At 35.4% G+C, this 21,963-nt stretch overlaps 1 protein-coding gene across 1 annotated transcript; it reads left to right on the top strand.

Annotated features, from left to right (window-relative positions):
- Positions 1 to 18,590: 18,590 nt before the first annotated feature.
- On the top strand, positions 18,591 to 20,201 carry CT83 (cancer/testis antigen 83). Its single transcript, XM_032844777.1, has 2 exons — positions 18,591 to 18,787; positions 19,866 to 20,201. The coding sequence occupies exons 1-2, from the start codon at positions 18,713 to 18,715 to the stop codon at positions 20,169 to 20,171; spliced, it is 381 nt and encodes a 126-aa protein (XP_032700668.1). The 5' UTR covers positions 18,591 to 18,712; the 3' UTR covers positions 20,172 to 20,201.
- Positions 20,202 to 21,963: the final 1,762 nt, after the last annotated feature.

Raw genomic sequence — 21,963 nt, 5'->3', positions numbered from 1 at the left:
AAGGAAAATGAGACACAAAAAGAGGTAAGAGTTCTACACTTTGCTCAGAATGGTAAAATAAGGACACCAGTAGAAACCTCAATCAAGGGACATTCTACAAAATACCAGACTGTCTACAGGAGCCTAAGGAAACATGATGGCTAAATGTATCGTGATTTCCTGGATGAGATCCTGAAATAGAAAAAGGACATTCGATTTTTTAAAAATGGAGGAATCTAAATAAAGCACAGACTTCAGTTTAAAATAATGTATGAATATTAGTTCATTAATTGTGGCAGATTGACCACACTGATGTTTATAATAGAGGTCTGGATAGATGAAAACTCTCTCTGTTATCTCTGTAATTTCTCTGTAAATGTAGAACTATTCTAAAATTAAAAGTTTCCCTTAAAAATCACTACACCATAAAAATATTTATGCTCAAGGATTAATTTCATTCAGACCATGTTCTCTGAATACAATGTGTTCATAGAACAATAGGAAAGAGACGATAAATATCTAAAGAGATTAGGGGTGCCTGGATGGCTCAGTCAGGCAAGCAAGCATCCAACTCTTGATTTCAGCTCAGGTCACAGTCCTGGAGTCCTGGGATCAAATCCTGTGTCATGTTCTGCACTCAGCAGGGAGTCTGCTTGAGGATTCTCTCCCTTGCACTCCGTCCCTCCCCTCACTCACACACTCTCTCTCTCTCTCTAAAATAAATACATCAATCTTTAAAAAATAAAACGATTATGGAGATTATAAAAATAAATATGAACCATGATGAAATCACAAAATATTTAAAAATCAGATTTGTAAAAATAAAAAAAATAGAATTTATTTTTTTCTAAATGAATAATTCAAACAAATCATAAAGGAAATGGTTATATAGCTGTAATTGAATAATCACAAAAATACTACATATAGGAATTTACTATACAGTTATAGTAATTAAAACAATGTGATATTGGCAAAATGAAGCAATTAGGCTAATGAAATGGAATGAAGCCAAATGTATATGCACATATTTATACGTAGATGAAAATTTAGCATATAACAGAGATAATATTAAAATTAGTTAGGAGAGCAAAAGCTTTTCAGTACATGGCGTTAGATCAATTGAGTATATACGTATATGAAGAAAAATAAAATTGTATCCCTACATCACATAATAATAAAAACCAATTCCAGATGGATTTAAAGACCTAATGTGGAAAAAAAAAACAAAACCTTTCAAACAAAATACAGGAGACTATCTTCATGATTTGGAAATATCAATGGCTTTCTAACACAGGAACCCAAAGCTAAAACTACAAAATAACAGATCAAAGTTTGAGTATGTAATAATTTAAATTTTTCTGTATGACAAAAAACAAGGTTAAATTAGAAGATATGACTGGGAGAAGACATTTCCAATACATTTAAACCACGAATGCATTGGGCATCAAGAATCCATAAAGAACTCCTATAGATTTGTTTTTTTTAAGCAGTTAAAAGGTGGTCAAAGAGTATGGACAAGCAATTCACAGGGGAGAAATATGAATAATTAATAAACATATGAAAGGATGTTCAATCTCAATAATGATCAAAGAAATACAAATTTAAATAAATATCTTTCATACCCAACAAACTGATGAAGCTTTAAATGTGATAGTGTAAATTTAAGCAAGGATATAGAAAAACGGTTCTTTTAAATGCTGTGCAGTTGGAGTGTAGTTGTTACAACAATCTTGGAAAGAACTTTATTTACTTACTGGAATTCTACTCAACAGTAATATAAATGAACAAGGCCAATATATGGATATATCTCAAAATAAAACGAATGATAAAACAAGTTACAAAAGAATTCATATATAATAGTAAAATGCTTATAAATTTTTAAAAAATCACACAACTAGGGATCAACTTAAAAATAAAATACCCGGGGCACCTGGGTGGCTCAGCGGGTTAAGCCTCTGTCTTCGGCTCTGGTCATGATCTTAGGGTCCTGGGATCGAGCCCCATGTCGGGCTCTCTGCTCAGCGGGGAGCCTGCTTCCCCCTCTCTCTCTGCCTGCCTCTCTGCCTACTTGTGATTTCTCTCTGTCAAATAAAAAAATAAATAAATAAATCTTTAAAAAATAAATAAATAAAATAAAATACCCAGGTATTGAGACAGCAAAAATGAATTTATTCAGAAATAACATAAGAATTGCTGTCCTGGACATGCAAATTAAGGCAAACCATAGTCAAGTTCAAAGAACTAAGGAGCAGAGCATGCTTTTATAGAGAAAGGATGAAGTTGAGAAGGGTTATTTTGAACAAAATCTCATAGAGAAGATGGAAAGTTCAGGGTAGTCGTGGTTTCTCATTTGCTAGGTTGTTAAGCAAGGAGAAAAATCATCCTTCCTGCTGGGTATAAAAAGAAAGCTGGGAGGAGTGGTACATGCGTGAGAAACCTTCCTTCATGGTTTCCCAACTCCATTTTGAATTAGGTTTCCTATATTAATTTTCACAACAGTAATAATCTGTAAATGGCTTATGGAAACATTTTGCTGTATTAACATAAAATGAGACATGGAGGAAACTAACTTTAAAATAGTTATTTTAAAAATTAAAAAAAAATAAAATGATGGTTATTCCAGGAAAAGAAGGCATATTGGGACAGGCTCAGGGTACAAAGTGGGCCTCAGCTGTATCTATAAGTTTTATTCTTTAAAAAAATCTCAAGCAGATATGGCAAATATCTTAATATCACTGAACATGGATGGTGGATTCTTAGCATCCAGATTATTAGAACAGAAAACCTCTCCTAATCGCACTACCCAGAGGCTACCATGGTTAAGCTTGTAACACATTTCTTAAGAGTTTCTGTGCTTCTGCCTTGTGTTCTTATTCTCTAGTGTGTGTGTGTGTGTGTGTGTGTGTGTGTGTGTGTATAGTAAATTTGGGATCATGAAGTTGTACCTCCTAATTTCTTCATCTAACATCATATAGTAAGCATTTGAGCATTTGATATATAGCTATTTCACTATCTTCCAGTTTTCCCCTACTTATATAAACAAGAAATGGCTGTTTCTGATGTGTGTCTCTGGCCGCATCATGAAATAGTTTCTTAGGATAGTTTTCTGATGTAGAATTCCTTGAATATTAATACTTTAAGGCTTTTGATACCTATTTTCTATATTGTCTTTGAGAATATTTGGCCTAATTTAATTCCTATCAGTAAAATGAGTATCCATGCTCATCACAGAGAATTAATATCTTAAAAATGTTACTCAAATATATATATATATATACATATATATATATATTTCATTTTAATTTTCATTTATTTGATTGCTAATCAGGTTGGGCTTTTTTTGGTGAATTGTTTCTCTTCTTTTTTATGTCTTTATCATTTTTTTTATTAGAATGTTCATCTTTGTTTCAAGTTTTCTAATCTCTTTCCATTGTCTATATACTCCTGTTCTAATACCACATTGGGGTTAAATTGTTTCTTTTCTACATTTTTATATAAGCAAGCATCCTCTCTTTATTTTTGTTGTTCAAAAATTTCTTGGATGTCTCATGTTTTAAAACTTCCAGATGAGTGTTAAAATCATTTTCTCAAGTTTCAAAAATCCCACTGGGATTTTGCTCTGAATTACAATAAACTTACATCTGAATTTTGGAAAACTTGGCATGTTTCTATTGTTTAGTCTCCCTATCCAGGAACATGTTATTCTTCTATGTTTATGTAAATCTTGTATCTCTCCCAGTAAAGTTTTGTCATTTTCTTCAGCCAATTTTTAATTGGTTGTTTCTGGGTATTTTGTACATTATGTTGCCATTTTAAGTGGTCTTGTTTCCCTTTATATTTTCTAACTAGTTATTATCAATATGTAAGAAACCTATTTAGTCTGCTTATTTCCTTTGTATTTGGGCATTTGACTAAACTCTCCCATCAGTTCTAAGATTTTTAATGCAGAACATCTTAGATTTTCTATGCAGATATTTCTTGTTGCATTGCTGGAATTTCTCTGCCATAATTGTAAGGATGAAGAATGCTTGTCTTAATTTTGATTATAATGTCTCCAGCATCTCACTGTTACAGATGATGTTGGTTATTGTTTTCATCTTAATTGAACCTTATTCTTTCGTGGGTAGGCTTTTAAGAAATTAATGTTTAGCTTCATTAATCCAGACATGGGTGTTGAAATGTAGCAAATGCCTCTTTTGGCCATATATTGAGATAGTCCAGTAACTCAGTTTTCTTTTGACTTCTGGGTATGATATAGTAAGAGATTTCCTAATGTTGTCAGGCTGACATTCGGGAATAAACTATAATTGGTGATATTATTTTCTTTTCAATACTGGCCATATTTTATTGGTTTAATGTTTTATGTTAGTTTTTTTTTAATTTTAAGAGAATCAGTCATTAATTTCTATGTGGTATCTTTGGTAAGATTTTGTATCAGGGTCAGTTTAGCCTCAAAAAATGTGTTCAGGAGCCTTCCTTCTTTCACCACATGTGATTTTTAAAAAATTACTGGATAATTATATATTCCATGAAAATCTGAAAAAAAGAACATAAATAATCAGTCTGGGAATTTGAATAGAGCTTCTCAATAGAATATAATCTGCAAGGAGGATTTTCGTCTCTTGCTCTCTAATGTATTTCTACTATCTAGAACAGTTCCTGACATAGAGTAGGTATTCAGCAAATATTTGTTAAATAAAATTAATGGATAATATTCTCAGACATTTGTTGTATAGTTCAGGTTTCTTTATTTCTGAATTATTCTGTATTTTGCTCAATAAAGCTCTTTTAGTGTATCACTTAACACACACATGCACACACACAAACACACCTCCCCCCAAAAAACTGGTTTGTTTTAGACAACCAAAGTATAGGTGTTACTAGAAAGATTATGTATTGTACTTAAATTCCCCACTGATATTAAGAACAATTATCAACATTTTCTAAAGTTTTCCAATATTACAAGTTTTAACAAGGTTGTAAATTATATTTCAAGAAAATTTTCAAGCTAGCATTTTAAAGTTTCAATGATAGACATAATGAATTGTTAGTTTCAATTTGAGATGGATATGTAGCTCATTCTCTTAATAAAAAAGCTAAAAGCAATTTCTTTTCCGAGTCCCTTAATACTTTCCAGAACACACTACAGATAATAAAGGTCACTTAAAATAAGTTCTAAATGTCACTTAAAGCAAAACTATGTCACTGAAAATAAAATATCAAATTTAAGCATGATCGCTCAGATTAATCATTTTCTTTTGCCTATATTACAACACCGGGGTGATATGGGGGTAGAGGTAAAAAATGTCTCAGGTTGGGATTGATCATAATTGATCAATTGATCACAATTGATCATAATATATGGTTTTTAATCCCTTTCTTTTCAAACAAAGAGAACAAATGTGGTTTGATAATATTAACATTAACTTAAAATTAATATGATTAATTTTAAAGAACATAACCTCAGCAAAATACTGTGATAATTTTTATGTAGTGATTTCTGGATTATGGTGTCACATAGATCAATGATCTGTGGTATATTTCACAAATACAACTTACCACTTATTTATTTGACCCTGGGTAATATGATACAATTCCAAATGAAAGGAAACTATGATTGAACAGTATAGAGCAACCAAAAAATGAAATAAACCTACAATGCCCTCTGTTGATGAAATGTGTGACTACAGAATGCATGATCAAAAAGGAAAAATTCAACATATGTTTCTTAATTCATTTTTGTATCAGTTTAAAGTAGTTTCTCTAAAATTTGTTTTAATTTCATAAAATGAATGTTCTGTTTTTATAGCAGTCAGCACAGAAGTATATAAATTAATAGGGGAAAAAATCAAAATAAAAATTGTTAATGCAGTAGTTCCAGTCACATGGCCTTGAACAGGTATTGTCTAGTCTGACCTTGTTCCAGGAGAACAACAATAGGGAGGGAAGAACCATTTTTAGAGATTTTCAGGTAGGGCAGAGCTGAAGAGGTAGACGGGCAGTCTTCTGAACAAGGCCGATGGCTATTCTCCCCCCTCATTTTCCCTAGTCTTCAAATATCAGCTAAGTCCTTACAACTGCTGGAGTTCACCTGTGGCTTATGGGTGCAAGGATGGGTTGGTACCCGGGAACAAAATCTAAGTCCCCTCTTCCAGAAGGTGTTGAAGAGATTGATAGACATCCTCTGATAACTTTTTTTTAAATTTTAATTTTTATTTATTTGACAGAGATCACAAGTAGACAGAGAGGCAGGCAAAGAGAGAAGAAGGGAAACAGGCTCCCTGCTGAGCAGAGAGCCCGATGTGGGACTCGATCCCAAGACTCTGGGATCATGACCTGAACCAAAGGCAGAGGCTTCAACCCACTGAGCCACCCAGGCACCCCCTCTGATAACTTTTCTCTCTCTGCTTTTTAGTAACATAATCATACATTTTGGTTGGGCATATTGGTACCCACCATAAACACTCTATTTCTTAGCCTCCTTTGAGGCTAGATTTGGCCATGTTTCTACATTCTGGCCAGTAAAATGAAAAGAGTAGTAACATATGTGACTTCCAGGAAATGTCTTTAAAAGAGAGGACACATGTCCTTCTTCACCTTTTCCACCAGCCTGGTAAGCAAGGACAGTTGGCAACCATCTTGGACCATAAGGCAGAACATGTATGTTGCCATAAAGAAGAACATATATGTTGAAGATGACAAATCAACAGAATATAAGAAATTTGTGTTCCCAATACATTTATGAATCTCCCCTCCTCATGTTGGACTGCCTGTCTCTTAGTCAACTATTTTTTTGTGTTAAGTTATTATTTTGTATCTTAGCTACCCCTGAATCTAAACCTAAATGAAAAAATAAAGGAGTATTGGGTAAAAACTTTCAGAGACTATGACACCATCAAGCATTATGACAAGTTGCTTTATAGTGATTATTCGCACAACATTTACCACATTACTCAAATACATTTGCATTAAATTTCTATTGAGTTAAAGATACATTGTATAAACCTAAGGTTAATTTTATTGTTATAGAATGAAAAATATTATAATATTTTCTGGATACCAATTCCTTACTTCTGTGCTTACGTTGACTCATTAGTTAAGGAGGGTTTCCTTGATGATTCACGTTGAAGATAGGGTGTCCTTTTACGTGCAAAGGATTATTCTGAGGAAACTCGGATTTCATTCTACACTCATTCTAATCTTCCTTCAAAATCAAATAGAAATGGGCTCACATCTTCCAGACACCAGGAACTACTACACTTTGAGCTTTAGATGGATGTCATTGTTACAGAGGTGGTTAAATATGGTAGCATAACCCAAGAGAAGCTCCTGAGCAATGGCAGGACCTCGATAACACAACCAAAAGGGGCGAACATTTCAATTACAACAATGTCTTAATATCATTTGATATCTCCTCTGTCAATTTCACAACTAGAGAGATGATGAGTTGCTTGTCAACGGACCTGAGAGTGAACACTAAAAGATTCAATGTGTATGGTAAACTGCCACCAAGATATCTCCATTTATTCATCTTTTTTTTAAAGATTTCATTTATTTATTTAACAGACAGAAATCACAAGTAGGCAGAGCGGCAGGCAGAGAGAGAGGGAGAAGCAGGCTCCCCACGGAGCAGAGAGCCTGATGTGGGGCTCGATTCCAGGACCCTGGGATCATGACCTGAGCCGAAGGCAGAGGCTTTAACCCACTGAGCCAACCAGGCACCCCTATTTATCTTTTCAACACAAGAACAGAAAATTAATACCATAGGCTATCTAACTTGTGGTTCTTCTCTGTTTGGGGATAAACACATCAAGGAAGTATGATGAGAGGACACAAAATCGAGAGGCCTGGTTCCGAGTTAACTAATTCTGAGAACTGTTTTTTTTTTTTTTTTCAAGATTTTTTTTTTCATTTGAGAGCAAGAAAGAGTGAGCTAGAGAGAGCATGAGTAGAGGAAGGGGCAGAAGGAGAGGGAAGCAGACTCCTGTGCTGAGCAGGGGGGGCCCAACACGGGGCTCTATGCTGGAGCTCGATCCCAGGACCACAGGATCACAACCTGAGCCCAAGGCAGACGCTTAACCAACCGAGCCACCCAGGCGCCCCTAATTCTGAGATCTTAAGCAAAGCAATTAAATCACACCAGCTTCCTCTGCCCTAAAATTGTAATTACATTTGTCACACCTATCACACAGGATTATTGGGAGGGATTAAATGAAATCATGTAAATAAAGATACTTTGGAAATCAAAGAAATGATCAACAATTATAAGAACTTTACCTTTCTATCCAGATTATTAGAGAGCAAACTCTTTCCATGAATAAATTGACCATGTAACAAAATACACTTACTAACTTCATCACCATAGAAAGCATTGTCAGTGCTCCCACTGTAATGTAAAAATCATATTTATTCAAATACCAGCCTGGGAAACACTCACCAAGTAGCCCACAAATATTTCATAATAATATCCAAATGGCTGAGGAATCTGGTATTTTCAAGTTTAATATTGTATGATGTATATATGTCAGGACTTGGGGAAAATTGTAGTAAAATTTATACATGATGTCCTCAGTATCCTTTTTTTTCCTTGATTCTATCCTACTCCCTACCCTCATACAACTCTATTAAACCTATTTTTTCATTTTATCCTCTTCCACAAGCAGAACCCCAGCAAATAACTAAGGTAACCCCGGTATTTAAAAAATTGATTTCATGTACATCTTGGCATAAATTAAAATCTCACGGACTCCTCAGTGGCTCAGTCAGTTAAGCATCTGCCTTCGGCTCAGGTCATGATCCCACGGTCCTGGGATCGAGTCCCACACTGTGCATCGAGCCTGCTTCTCCCCCTCCCCCTTGTTCATCTTCTCTCTCTCAATCTCTGAAATAAATAAATAATATCTTTTTAAAAAATAAATAAAATAAAAAATAAAGTCTCGGGAGGGAGAAGAATTTTAAGTTTTATCTCTAAAACGTGGAGTAAACAAAAGCTTTCACGACCTCCTCCCCTAAGAATTTCAGCTCATTAGTAGGGGAATAATCTTCTTCAGTGTAAAAACTGAAGTGGCAAAGGACCAGCCCATGGACTTTAAAACCACATTCTGTAAGCATATGAGATAAGCCTGATTCTGATGGGAAATCAAGGGCAAAACCAACTTTTTCCATCATATCCCAACAATAGATTGGCCTCTGTAATTCCTGTCTGAACCATGTAATTTACAAAAGAGTGCTTATAAGACTGTACCAGCTTAGCTCGTTAAGGACAATCCAATTAGAAGCAGAATATTGCTGCTTGTTTCCTAGCTTTCCTTTATTCTGGGTAATTTGAGATGCCCACCCCACCAACACACACACACACAAACACACACACACATACCTGTAACCTCTCACCTCTCAACCATCCTCCTCAACCCCACTTACACAGGTTCCCTCCTAAAGGGCTTAATTTTTCCTGTTGCACCAAGAGGCAGTTACCCAGTTCTTAAAACTCTATCTGAACCCTGGATTTCCATCAATGCCAACAACCTGCCTGTGTCTAATGCCTACCATCACATTTCATAGCAAACATAACTTTTCTGAGATATTTTAAAAATTAATAGTATAATGGGGCACCTGGGTGGCTGATTTGGTGGGTGTTTGCCTTCAGCTCAGGCCGGGATCCAGCCCCACTTGGCTCCCCACTCAGTGGGGAGTCTGCTTCATCCTTTGCTCCTCCCCCCTGCTCGTGCTCTAGCTCTCTCTCTCACTCTATCTCTGTCAAATAAATAGTCTTTAAAAAAAATTAATAGTATGACTAAAACATCAGTAATCTTTCACATTTTGTAAAATTCAGCAAATCAATAATATTTCACATTCCCCAAAGTTTCTGAAAGTCACAATACTTCAGCAATAAGCAAAAGGATGAGACTTCATTGATTTATAAAGGAATAGGTACTTGGGAAAGCATGTGTTCTACACAGTGTCTTCAAGTTGAAATCATGTTTTTAGAGGCCCAGAGAAGGAATAGTCATTAGCAGAGGGAAAGACCCAGAAGGCACCTTTCTCTCCTGCATATATAAATAGGAAAAAGCACTCACAGGAAAATGCAAATTTTTCCTTTTATCTACAGCCATTCTCAAAGACAACAGATTTGTCAGAAACATCACTTCATAGCACAAACCAAGATTTTTGGGGAGAATTAGAGTTGATTTTTATTTGTGCTAACATAAAAGTAAAATCCTTACAAAGGGAGAGAAGAAGTAAAGAAATATAAATATATGATCATTAAAGTAAATAAATTTTCAGCAGAGACCATTGAAACAGTATTTTATAATTGAATAAATGCATTCTTGACCATAACCAAGATTACAAATTTTGAAACATTTGTGGCTAATATTTTGAAAGCACAACAATAAGCAACAATAATTATTAAGAACTTTTTCCCTGAAATAAAGAACTTTTTAAAAAATGGTTTAATTGTGGCCAGAAACACAGACAGTTTACAAAATATTTCAATAATAAAAAGTAACCAATTTTCTGTATACACAATAAGCTGGTCTTTGAAAAGAAAGAAACTCAAAATCTGATTTTATTTTCTGTGTATTTTAATGTAATTATTTTCCAGTAAAGTATTCATAAACCACCTTTATTTCTAATTCTAACATAGCTTTATATGAATGTGTTCATACATATATAAATATATAGTTATGTAATAATGTGAATTTGTCCATCTTATTTTTAAAATATAATTAACTTTATAGGCATATTAAATAAGACAATGTGTAGGGTATGTTATGATCTTAATAAGGCTAATAATTTTTCTGACAAACTACAATATAAATCATACACATTATCTCATATGGATTCATTTCTAACTACTGTACCTAGTCTAAACTCAACCATTTATCTCTACCAGAACCAACCATTAAAACTTCCTTCTTTACAGAGAAAACTGGAAGCCAGGAAGTCAAAAACTGCCTGGCCCTTTTTTTCACCATCATACATTTCATATTACTTATAAAATTATCAAGTTACAATAAACATATATATTAAAACTATCCAAAGACTTTATTTATCCTATCAACTATTAGCTATTATAGAAATAAGGGACAAGAGTAAATGAAAAATTCTGTGTAGTGACCAATGGGTTATATACTTTTCTTGCCTAGAAATTGTCCAGATACGCAAAGAATATTTACTAATTAGCTCAATTCAATATGAATTTAAAGACATAAAGTTAACTAAGGACATGGAATATAGAATTGAAGACAACACATTAAGACTTGATGATTTTAACATTATAAAAATTCACAAGACTGAGATTTTTAATATACCTATTATTGCAAATTCATTTAGTTCACAAAATTTTACATTTTAGTAATTTAAAACTATGAAAACAATAATGACAATTTATATGACTTATAAAAGTAAGAAATTTAAATATTTTAAACCTCCATAAATTAAAGTCTTAAACTATCAAGAATATCATATCTTTATTATTTTTACATGATAGTGAAATCAGGGAGACAACAAAAAATTGTCATTAAAATTAAGTCACTGTGATTTGTCCAAATTGTCTTCTTATTTGGAATATTACATGAATTATTTTCTGATGCAATTCATAAAACTCTTTACTCTTGAAATCATCCCCAAAACAACTGAGTGTCTCATTTTTCTGCTTATTTTGTTACCTAGCAACCTATGCCAATAGAAAATTTGGCATCTAATGAACAGGAGATAACAAAATTAAAGGTTAATAATATGTGTAACATTCATTCCATAATTTATTTTTGTTTTTCTGTTAGTTTTTCACAAGTGGAGAGACTCCATACTTTTTTTTAAAAGATTTATTTATTTACTTATTTACTGAGAGAGACAGACAGTGGGTAGGGGAAGAGGGAGCGAATCTTTCAAGCAGACACCTTGCTGAGCACAGAGCCCTATGTGGGACTTGATCCCATGACCTAAGAGATCATGATCTGAGCTAAAACCAAGAGTTGGACTCCCAACCAATAGAGCCACTCAGGTGCCCCAGGACTCTATAGTCCCAATTATTTATACCAGTTGTCATATTTTATTTATTTATTTATTTTTCCAGTTGCCGTATTTTATTTTTACTTTTTCAAGAGTTTATTTATGTATTTGAGAGATAGTGAGAGAGAGAGCACAGAGGGAGAGGGAGAAGCAGATTCTCCACCAAGCGGGGAGCCTGACTCAGGGTTCAATCCAAGGACCCTGAGATCATAACCTGAGCTGAAGGCAGACGATTAACCCACTGAACCACCCACATACCCCTCCAGTTGTAGTATTTTAAAAATCAGTTGTTAGTGGGTGATATCAATGAGATGACGGAACAAGAAAGCCCCAGGCCACAGACCCTTTGTTCCCCATGGAGATATCAAACAACTACAGATTGACTTAAATAACTTTATAGGAACTCTGTATACCAATGAAAGATCTATAGCAACCATGTGATTGCCCAATCAAGAAAAAAACACATGAAAACCAGTGGGAAATTTTGCAGCCTTTCTGCTCACTCTTGTCTTCCTCCCATGGGGCATGCTTGAAAAATAGCAGCCCAATTCCTGGTTCCATCCATCCGGCAGAAGCAGAGTAAAACTTGTTTACAAGGATTTGGTGTGTCCTTGGGCTGTTGGAGTGACTGGTTTATGTCTTCCGTGACTTGAAGCTCAGTTGAGGAACAGCAGAAACTTTTGGATCTCAGTCTGGAAGTCATGCGAGACAACAGAGAGTATCTTGGCATGCAAACATTATAGAGAGGTGCAGACCGGTGGATGTCTGTGAGCCAGAGAGTCTAAGTAGAGGCATACAATAGAAATTCTAAGGTCCCAAGAAGCTCAAATGAGACTTTGGGGAAATTGAGACATTTAAAAGCAGCTGGGAAATAAAAATTAGAAATTAAAAAAGTACACACAGAGACTCACAAAAAAACACATCCCCATAGAAGCCCCAGGCTGATCCCAAGGCTTAGGGTCCCTCTAAGTAGTGAAGGTCTTCCATGTCAGTCTTTAAAGACTAGAAGAGGTGGGCATTTTCCCAAATGCCTGATTTTCAGCAAGGTATCAAAAAGCATACAAAAAAAAAAAAAAACAAGAAAATGTGGCCCATTCAAAGGAATACAATAAATCTCCGGTAATCATTTCTAAAGAACATATGCATCAGACTTACTACACAAACATTTTAAAAGATCTATCTTAAATATGCTCAAAGAGCTAAAGGGAAGCATGGATAAAAACTACAGAAATTCAGGAAAAAGATATATAAACAAAATGAGAATATCAACAAAGATAGAAATAATAAAGTATCAGAGTCTGGAGCTGTAAAATACAATCACTAAACTGAAAAATTTACTAGAAAGGTATTCAAAAGAAGACACAGACAGGGAGAAAAAAGGGTCAGTGAAGTTAAAGACATTAGAAATAATTGAGTCTGAGGAGTAAAAAGAAAAAAGGACTGATGAAAAGTAAACAGAGACTAAAGGACTCATGGGATACAGTGGAGTGAAACAATGCACACATTAGGGAAATCCCAGAAGAGGAGGGATACAGAAAGGCGAAGACACATTATTTGAAGAAATAATGACAGAAAATTTATCAAATTTAAGGTAATATGTGAATATACAAACCCCAGAATCTTAACAATCTTAACAATTCCACTTAACCCAAATAGTCCAACACTGACACCATTATAATTAAACCTTTGAAAGCCAAAGAGAAAAAATAGTGAAAATAGCAAGAGAAAAGTGACTCATCATGTACAAGGAATCCCTGATAATAATATGGGTGGATTTCTCAGCAGAGACCTTGCAGGCCAGGAGGCAGTAATATGATGTATGTAAAGTGTGGAAAGAAATAAACTGTTGCCCAAGAATTCTACATCCAGTAAATACATCTGTCAATAATAAGGGAGAAATTAAAACATTTCCAGACAAAATCATAAAGAGTTCATTATGAATAGAAATGCTAAAGAGGGGCACCTGGGTGGCTCAGTCAGTTAAGTGTCCAACTCTTGACTCTTGATTTCCACTCAGGTCATGCTCTCAGGGTCATGGGATGGAGCCCTATGTCAGGCTCCATGCTCAGTGTGGAGTCTGCTTGAGATTGTCTCTCTCCCTCTCTCTCTAAAAATAATATTAATAAGTAATGCTAAAAGAAATACTAAAAAGAATCCTTAAAATTGAAATAAAAGACACTATATAGGGGCACTTGGGTGGCTCAGATGGTTAAGCATCTGCCTTCAGCTCAGGTCATGATCCCAGAGTCCCAGGATCAAGCTCCCTGCTCAGCAGAGAGTCTGCTTCTCCCTTTCCCTCTCCCTCTGCCTCTCCCTCCTGCTTGTGCTCGCATTCTCTCTCTCTCTCTCAGACAAATACATAAAATCTTAAAGAAAAAGGATGCTAGGTAGTAACTCGAAGTCATATGAAAATATAAAGCCTTCTATTAAAAGCAAGTGCCTGGGCAAATGTAAAAACACAACAAAAAACACAGTATTATAGTGATGTTGGTTTGTAACTCCACTTAACTATTTTCTACAGGATTTAGAAAGACAAAATCATAAAAATAATCATAAATCTATGTAAGTGGGTATCCAGTATATAAAAGATGTAATTTGTGACATCGATGACATAAAGTGGAAGCAGGAAGCAGTTGTAAAAGAGTAAAGTTTATGTATGCAATTGAAGTTAATTTGGTATCAATTAAGGGAGATAATCATAACTTTAGGAGGTTATATGGAACCTCCATGGTAACCATAATAAAATATCTATTGACTATACACAAAAGGAAATAGGAAGACAATCAAAATGTAGCACTACAAATACTGAACTAAAGATAAAGGAGGTAAGCAGTCATGGAGAAAAGGAGGGACAAAATTGCTAAAAGATGTATAGAAAGCAACAACAACAAAAAATAAAGTGATAAAAGTAAATGCTTCCCCACCAGTAATTACTTCACATCCAAACAGATTAAATACCCCATCAAAAAACATATATTGGCAGAATGGATTAAAAGCAGAATCCAAGTGTAGGTCGTCTAAAAGAGAGTACTTTTAGGTATAATATGCAGAGATTGATAGTAAAAAAATGAAAAAAGATATTTCATGCAGTAATCAAAAGGGAATATAAAGTTAAGTTGTTGATTTTTTAAAAGAATTTTTAAAGATTCCTATTTATTTATTTGAGTGAGCTAGCAGAGCAAGTATGAACACAAGTTGGCAGGGAGGGCCAGATGGAGCCCAATGCGGGGCTCAGTCCCTGGACCCTGGGACCATGATCTGAGCCAAAGGCAGATGCTTAACCAACTGAGCCACCCAGGTGCCCCTTAGTTGTTGATTTAAGTCCTTTTTGTAAAAAAAAGAAAGCATTTAAACCTATCAATTTCCTGTACCGCACTGATTTTGCTGCATTCCATAAGTATTAGTATATTGTATATTCATTTGCATTTGCATCAAGATAGTTTCTAATTTCCTTTCTAATTTCTTCTTTGACCCATAGGTTGTTTAATAGTGTGCTGTTTAATTGCCACAGATTTGTGAATTGACCAGTTTTCCTTCTGCTGTTGATTTCCAGTTTCATCCGTTGTGATTGGAAAAAAGTACTTTGTATGATTCAATATTTTTACATTTATTAAGATTTGTTTTGAGCACCTGGGTGGCTCAGTTGGTTAGGCGTCTGCCTTCAGCTCAGGTCATGCTCCTGTGATCCTGGGATCAAGTCCCACATTGGGCTCCCTGCTCTGAGGAAACCCTGCTTCTCCCTCTGCCTCTGCCTCTCTGTCTCTCATAAATAAATAAATAAAATCTTTAAAAAAAAAAAAAGACTTGTTTTGTGGCCTTTTGGTCTATCCTGAAGAATGTTTTCATGTGAACTTGAGAGAAACATGCATTCAGCTATTTTTAGAAAAATAACAGAACTATAAGAAAAGGTAGAAGCAACATCGTGTCCATCAATGGATAAATAAGTAAACAAAATGTGGCATATATATACTGAAATATGTTTTTTTTAATTTTATTTATTTATTGATGGAAAAAGAGGTAGCAAGAGAGGGAACACAAGCAGGGAGAGTGGGAGAGGGAGAGGCAGGCTTCCCACTTAGCAGGGAGTCCAACATGAGGCTGGATCCCAGGACCCTGGGATTGTGACCAGAGCCAAAAGCAGATGCTTAATGACTGAGCCACCCAGGTGCCCTATACTGTAGAGTATTATCTGGCATGAAAAAGGAATAAAATTTTGACACACGGTACAGTATGGATGAAACTTGAAGACATTATGTTAAGTGAAACAAGCCAGTCACAACATGACAAATATTGAGTCATTCTACTTCTATGAGGTAACTATTCTAGCCAAATCTGTAAAAACAGAAAGAAAAATGGTAGTTTCTAGGGACTGAGTGGAGGGAAGAATAGGCATTTAGTGTTTAATGCATATAGATTTTCAGTTGGGGAAGATGAAAAAGTTTTGGACATGGGTGGTGGTGATGGGTTGCACAACCATGTGAATGTACTTACAGCCATAGAAGTGTGCCCTTAAAATTGTTTAAAATGTTAAATTCTATGTTTTGTATATTATACTGCAATAAAAAAAAATGAAAAACTCAGTGGTTAGAAGAGTACTTTAATGTGCTTGATGAGAATATTTTTAAAGGTTTTTGAAGTGTTCTCTTGGATACCAGTAGGGTCAAAATTCAAAACGCTTTTGTTAGAGACAATGTTACTGGGCTGCACTCAATTTTATTTGATTAAAGAAGAAAGTTAAATGTCAACATAACCATAGTAACATACCAAAGGAAGTGTTGTTACCCAGCCATTAAATATTGAAATCCTTCCATGCTCTATTCTTTCTTTGTATGTCCTACACTGACATGAGGAAATTTCTTCCATATCTAGAGCTTCAATTATCATTTGTATGTAGATGCCTCAAAAATTTATGTCTTCAGGGGCGCCTGGGTGGCTCAGTGGGTTAAGCCTCTGCCTTCAGCTTAGGTCATGATCTCAGGGTCTGGGATCGAGCCCCACATCGGGGTCTCTGCTCAGCAGTGAGCCTGCTTCCTCCTCTCTCTGCCTGCCTCTCTGCCTACTTGTGATCTCTCTCTCTGTCAAATGAATAAATAAAAAAATCTTTAAAAAAAATTTATGTCTTCAGTTATCTCCCCGAGCTCAACTATTTAATGTCTCAGTGTCACCTCAAATTCAACATGTCCAACACCAAATTCATGATTAGTAATCCCATACATGGTTATCTCCCATCCATCTAATTGAATAAGCCCTAAAGCCAGGAGCATCATTCTCCTTTATATCCCATATCCTATTAGAAACTCCTGTGCCACCCACCATGTACTTCTTCCTACCACTTATCTCATTAGCACTTTTACATTCATTTCTGCGAGTGTTTGATTAATAACTGTCTCCCACACTACAGTGCACATTCCAGGTGAACAGAGACCTTATTTTCGCTCATAATCATATCCCCAGAATTTATCACAGTGCCTGTCTTTACAGGAGTGTTTAATCCATACTTATTGAATAAATAAATCTTTAAGCTTTGAACTCATAATTGGGAAATAAGTTTGATGTGAAAAATTTGTAAATAATTCCTTTCTTTCCTATCCATATGAAGATGTGAGTCTTTCCCCCAAGCAGTTAGGGGTTGTAGTTTGACATTCATCTTGAGATTACCCTGGCTATTGCTTTTAGTTCTGAGTTTTTAGTTCAGTGTCATCTATGCAGGTTTCTTGAAACATTTCCTGTTGAGTATAACGATTCCTGTATCTGTTACTTCTCATTAATATTAATCCAAATATACTGTTCAATTCCTTGCGTGGAAAATATTAAATACTCGATGCTTACAAGTCAGAAAGTACAGGTAGAGGGCCTGAGGATGGGGAAAAGGGCAAGGGAATGAGGGAGTTTACCTCAGGACTCAATTCTGTGATTTGGGGCCCGTTTTTGCTACTAGTTTCAAATGAGTTTACTTAATACCTGATTCTGTTTCTGCATACCTGAAAGTAGACACAGTATTAAAAAATGCCTGTAGCACAAAATTATTGTGAGAATCATATGAGAGAATGTCTCTAGAATTACTTTTTAAACTGTACAGTGACACTAATGTACATAATTAGCCCAATGGCGAATAGGGTCAGAGTGAATCCTAAAATAGCAATGGGACTGTGGAAAAGGTTTCCGGCAAAGACTTCCGCGGTGTGTGGGTAACTACTTTTCACAGTACATTTCCATCTCGTTTCTGACCTTGTTTTTGAAATGAATAATGGAGTGGTTGCAGCAAAGACAAATTAAATTATCTTTAATTTAAAAGAGAAAAAAAAGAGGGAGGAGCAATTTCAAAATCTTGTATTTAACCAATGAATTTGGAGTCTGTATTTCTACCGTGTTTCAGCTTCCTGGACATCCCGACTGCCCCGGGTGTCTATCAGTGCCCTCCCTGCCTACCGACCTGACAGCACAACCAAGTAGGCAGACATCATGCCACCTGCTTATGGGTTTTACGTCATCAAATTGTGATGCAGCGCCCTCACGTAGGTGCTCCACTGTGACATCACATGCCCTTTGCAGTATATAAAGCCGGAAGCGGAAGCGTTTTCCAGATGCACCAGGCAGTGTGGGACGCTTAGAACCGTTGCCCGCGGCTTCCCTAGTCCCGGCGACTAGTGTCCCCCTGCTTCCCAACTGCCAGCCGAGTGCCTCCGTACCCGAGAAGAGAAAAAGAGGTGGAAGAGGAAACATGAATATGCTGTTGCTTCTACTGAGCGGCATTCTGTTTGCTTTTCTGTTTGTCTTCTGGAAAAGCCGCTTTCAGGTAAAGTGTGTAAGAGAAATTGGAATTAGATGAAGTTAGATGGTTCATGGATGGGAGGTGTGTGTCTGAGAGAGTAGAAAGGTACTAAAATAGTAAAATAAGGGTAAGGGAAGATCATTTCATTCCTCTTCTCTTGCGAGAGCCCCAGATGTTTATCCCCACTCTTTGTTTTTATTGACCAATGACTGGGTAGCTGTGGTCTGCTTTAAAAAGCATTGAGTGATGTGGTGTGCTTCTCACCCACTTGAAAAGTAGAGCTGAAAGTGCCCGTTTCCCACCACCTCCTATTTTAGGAATCTATACCTTCTCTCTCTTCTCTAGCTTCTACTACAGCCTTTATGTTTGTTTGCCTCTTTTCCCCATGGTTTCAACCATCTTTATGACAGGTATTTGGGCTTTCACAAATAATTCAGGTCAGAATGTGGGTTTCCTGGTGATATTGAAAGCTGCAAGTGACTTTAGATCTTTGGTGATCCTTTTAGTTAAGGATTAGGGCCCAGGTGTAGACCTACTTTTCTGTCCAAGAAATGTAAACCAAAAATAGGACAATTTTGATATTTAAAGGTTACTTTCATATACATGTTTTTCAGTGTTTTGGAAGGGCATATTTCCAGATCAACATTGTTCAACAGATTTTCAATCTCTAATTCTTAGGGGAGGACAATCAGTTTATCTTGGTAACCAAGACTAAACATGTTATTTGGTAGTACTGTAGACCTTTGAGCAACATAGGTTTGAACTCCATGGGTCTTTACTTTCTCTTTTTGGATACAGTACTTCAAACGTATTTTCTCTTCCTTATGATTTTCTTAATAGCATTTTCTTTCCTCTAGCTTACTTTATTGTACAAATACAGTATATAACACATATACAAAATATGTGTTAATCAACTTATCTGTAAGGCTTCTGGTCAACACTAAGCTATTAGGGTTAACTTTTGGGAGAGGCAAAAATTATACATGGGTTTTTATACAGAGAATCGATGTCTTTAACGCCCCCCCCCTTGTTCAAAGGTCAATTGTATTTGGAAATTGCTAAATTCAATAAACTACATATGTATAATTTCCTTCCCTTACAGAGCAACGTTGGTGAAATGTCATCAAATTCAACTTCTCTTGCACTAGTAAGACCAACCTCTTCTACTGGGTCAACTAAGAGCAATACTGATAAGAGTCTTTCAGTCACCAGCCTCTCTCGGGATATCTTAATTAATTCCCCACACATGATAACCATGCAGAAGCGAATACTGGTAAACCTCAGGATCGTGGAATACAAGCTGGCTGAATTGGAACATATCCTAGTTATCAAGGGCTTAAATGGTGCATTAGTTAACTGGAAATCTGACAGGCTTAGAGAATGTCATAACAGTGAAGGCAATCATTAAAGGCACTTTGAGTGAATTCATTTGATTATACGTGTTTATACCAAATGAATTGTTGTTGAAAAAGGGGGAGGGGATGCCAAGTCAGGTACAAAATCCAGACATTTATCAATTTGCTTTTACTGACATTTAAAGAATCGATTACATATTTTATATACTTATACATTTATATATTTTATATATATATATACAAGTTTGACAAGTTTATAAACATGTATAAACATATATATGTGCATGTATATATATATATGTTTTACTGGGGAAGGAATGAAAGTACAGTAGAGAAAGAAACAGTTCCTAAGTTTTGCATTTAAAAAATAAGCTACAGCAAAAAGAATATAGTTGAGATATGGTGATTTCCATTTCACTCACACATGAGAAACAGTTTTGGTGTACAACACAATATTGCAAATGTCTTTTTGCATTCAAGTAAATGCGATTTGATGGAACTCTATTATATAGAATACTCTCTTACCACTGTTAAATCTGTAATAAGAGCTATCATTGAGCACCCTAAAATATGCCAGGCACTGTTAAGATCTGGCCTTAGACACTTATGAAGACAGTCACACAAACTCTTTACTCTTTGTAGTCAACTCTTGAAGGGGTTTTCTTCCCCATCGCCCTCTCCTCCACCAATTTGATAGAAATGTGCCTAAATCTTCCCTGAATTACAAGAATCACCTATAGAAAAGGGCATACCTTTTTCTAGTGGGTGGAAAATTGACACCTCAGATAGCACCAAAATAGAATGATAGAATGCATGTAATGTAATATGGGTTAAAATGAAGAAAAAGTGTTTCTTAACTCTAGTCAGTCATCTATTTCAAATATTTTATAAAATCCAGTGTAACCGAGGAATTAACAATCTGTTGAAGTTCACTAATGGCATCTGACTTACCCTCAGACTCCTCAAAATATCTAACACACAGGTTCATTTTATATATGTGTACATAGCTCACTGAGGTTGTTCCATTATAGGCCTGTTTACCTACCTTCGTGCCCCTTCTCCCCAAAATAAATTACCAGTATAAATTAAATACATTAATCCCTTACTCTTTTAATCTTCAATCAAAGGGAAAAGGAAAAGGAATTTAAAATGTATCAGAAATTAAGGTTTATTCCTCACTTGCTGAGGACAAAAAGCCAGAAGTAGTAGTATATGTGGTTCTTAAACTTTTTTGAGTCACAGATCTCTTTGGTATTCTTATGAAAACTCTAGACTCTCTCCCTAGAAAAATGCATGTACACATTCACATAGAAAAATATTGTGTATAATGTTGGTTTCATATGTTCTCTGAAGCCCAGGTTAAGAGCCTTAAGAACAGCTGAGAAGTTTCTTACATATTTAGGCACTGTTCACTATCCTAGGCTGTGATGTTTAAACCAGTGGTCAATAATATCAACATATAAGCCTATTAATGACACGTTTTCATTATCTTTTTTTAAATGAAACTGGGACATAGGATTTTGTAATTTGCCTTCTCTCATACTTGACAAGTTTGACAAGTTTATCTCCTTTAAGTGTGTAAATAAATTATCACCTGTAAGTAGAAACTTACTCAAATAAGACAAAAATCATTTTACCTGATCTATTAATGATATATTACAATCATAAGATCTTAGATTTGATTGAAAGTCATCTCCTCATTAGTATTAGATGTTTCTATTATTTCCCACTGCACATTAGTATGTCCCATGTTCTATTTGAAAATCTAGATTTCAGAGAGCATAATTAACAACTCTTAATTTTGTGAAACAAATTAGGTGGGAGACATATTCTTCCAATTGCTAA

The sequence above is a fragment of the Lontra canadensis genome, unplaced genomic scaffold, assembly GCF_010015895.1.
Source record: "Lontra canadensis isolate GAN:19392208 unplaced genomic scaffold, GSC_riverotter_1.0 scaffold155, whole genome shotgun sequence".
NCBI classification, from domain to species: domain Eukaryota; kingdom Metazoa; phylum Chordata; class Mammalia; order Carnivora; family Mustelidae; genus Lontra; species Lontra canadensis.
This window is presented reverse-complemented; position numbering and strand designations above follow the sequence as displayed.

Bases quoted from the DNA above. Each gene is read 5' to 3' on its own strand.
- CT83 (XM_032844777.1), top strand. From the start codon at position 18,713: ATGAATATGCTGTTGCTTCTACTGAGCGGCATTCTGTTTGCTTTTCTG. The intron at 18,788-19,865 runs GTAAAGTGTGTA...CTTCCCTTACAG, and splicing joins TCTGGAAAAGCCGCTTTCAG to AGCAACGTTGGTGAAATGTC.